This window comes from Belonocnema kinseyi, chromosome 1, assembly GCF_010883055.1.
Source record: "Belonocnema kinseyi isolate 2016_QV_RU_SX_M_011 chromosome 1, B_treatae_v1, whole genome shotgun sequence".
NCBI classification, from domain to species: domain Eukaryota; kingdom Metazoa; phylum Arthropoda; class Insecta; order Hymenoptera; family Cynipidae; genus Belonocnema; species Belonocnema kinseyi.
In genome coordinates this window covers 142,044,631-142,046,282 of record NC_046657.1, presented here as the reverse complement: position 1 = coordinate 142,046,282, position 1,652 = coordinate 142,044,631, and the positions used below count along the sequence as shown (strand labels likewise).

At 33.8% G+C, this 1,652-nt stretch overlaps 1 protein-coding gene across 3 annotated transcripts in view; it reads left to right on the top strand.

The window, feature by feature from the left end:
* LOC117176037 overlaps nt 1-1,652 on the top strand; it is an 82,141-nt gene that overhangs the window by 34,074 nt on the left and 46,415 nt on the right. For all 3 annotated transcript variants that reach the window (XR_004467572.1, XR_004467573.1, XM_033366031.1), the window contains exons 2-3: nt 955-1,277; nt 1,388-1,539. Coding sequence is in view for 1 of the 3 variants with exons in the window: in XM_033366031.1 (XP_033221922.1) it covers nt 1,193-1,277; nt 1,388-1,539 (237 nt within the window). In the remaining 2 variants the exon portion in view is untranslated. The remainder of the gene's footprint in view (nt 1-954; nt 1,278-1,387; nt 1,540-1,652) is intronic.

Below are 1,652 nucleotides of genomic sequence, written 5' to 3'. Positions count from 1 at the left end.
GCATTCTTTATCAGGTGTTATGAGGGCAACACATAACTCCTTGAAGCTATTTATATTTTTTGAGTCTTCGTCCAGTCTATGCTGAACTTCGTAGACTTCTCTTCAAAATACTTCGACCTCTTCTGGTTTGGGTGGGTATTCGACTGTAACTTAGGGTCTTGGAAGAGTCGAGATGGGTCAGAGAGAAACTGTTGATTTTCTCTGACCCACCTCTTCCTCCGCTCTAGACTTCTCTTAGCGTCAGATAGTATCCGTATTCTCTCAACAATATAAAATTCCTATTAAAATTTTAGAAAATATTAGGAGGCAGATATTGGGTAATAAGAGGAAATAGAAATCAAATACTCTATTTTCCTCTCAAATCATTATGGATCAAATGATTAAAAGTTATTTCCTCTAGAAGTGACGGTCAGTTGCCAGACAGTTTAAAGATTAGGAGCTATAAAATTTTGGGATAACAGCATATGCTGAGAAATAGTGAATTTCGGCTTAAAAGTCATGATCTCTTGATATCTGTGGTTCCTTGTCAAGATTATACTCTAAACGATACAAAATTCTCACAAATGAAGAAACAGTAGTGACCATTTCATGACGTTTACAAAGAAAGGGTTAACATAATCGTTTAAATAAATCTTGAATAGATGCAGCTAACGTATCATGATAAAAGCGTACCGTTTGGGAATCTTTCAAAACAATAGAAATATTCTAAAAATTGTTTCCGATAATATAAAATCGAGAGGTCTCGATGGTTACAGTGTCGTACAAAATCTGATGTTGATTTATCAATATTTACTTGGGAAGTAATTTGAACAAATATAAACATTATTTTTGTCCTTTTTATCACTTAGTAATTTGAATCGAAAAGTGTAGGCTCTGATTATCGTATAAAATACAGGTAAATTTGTAATAGTGATCGAATGAAAAATTAATGTGTACAAAATCTTGTGTTTATAGTAAAGGGGATCATGGATTACGTTTTTGAAGATGACACGCATGATGCTGCGTTAAATCTGGCTCTCGATAAAGTTATGGAAGAAGAAGAAAAAATAATTCCGGAAAACCGAATCTCCGAATCAGATTCTAGTATTTCAGCGTTTGAAGAAACTGATCTTTTGATCCGAGTGATCCAACAAAAGATTAGAAAAATGTGGAAAATTCAAAATTACATTATAAAGATAAAAAAAAAACCGTCATGGATGATGAAGATGACAGTTTTGTTAAATTTATAAATGCACTCAACACTTTTGGCGCACCTACTTTGTGGGAAAGTATTCCAGGTAAAAAATGTAAATAATATAATACGATAACATAAAAATAGGTAAATCGGCGTTGGATATGTAAATTGTCGAGGTGACAAAAATTCTTTTTAAAAATTGATAAATTTCAGATAGAACTAATGAATCTGAAATACAGAGCGGACGCATCATTGCAGGAGATAATCTTGATAACCCCGATGACCTACTATCACTTGAAACCGGAGACAAAGATATGGAAGCGAATGACGAAATCATAGAAGATCAGCAAGCCCTAAAAATATTAGTATGAGTGTGAAACTACCACTGGAAAACGTATGCCCTGTTTCACGGTTAGAAGCCGCCTCACGAATTTCTCATAATCTCACGCACAACAAAAGATTTTATCGGAATAGCAAT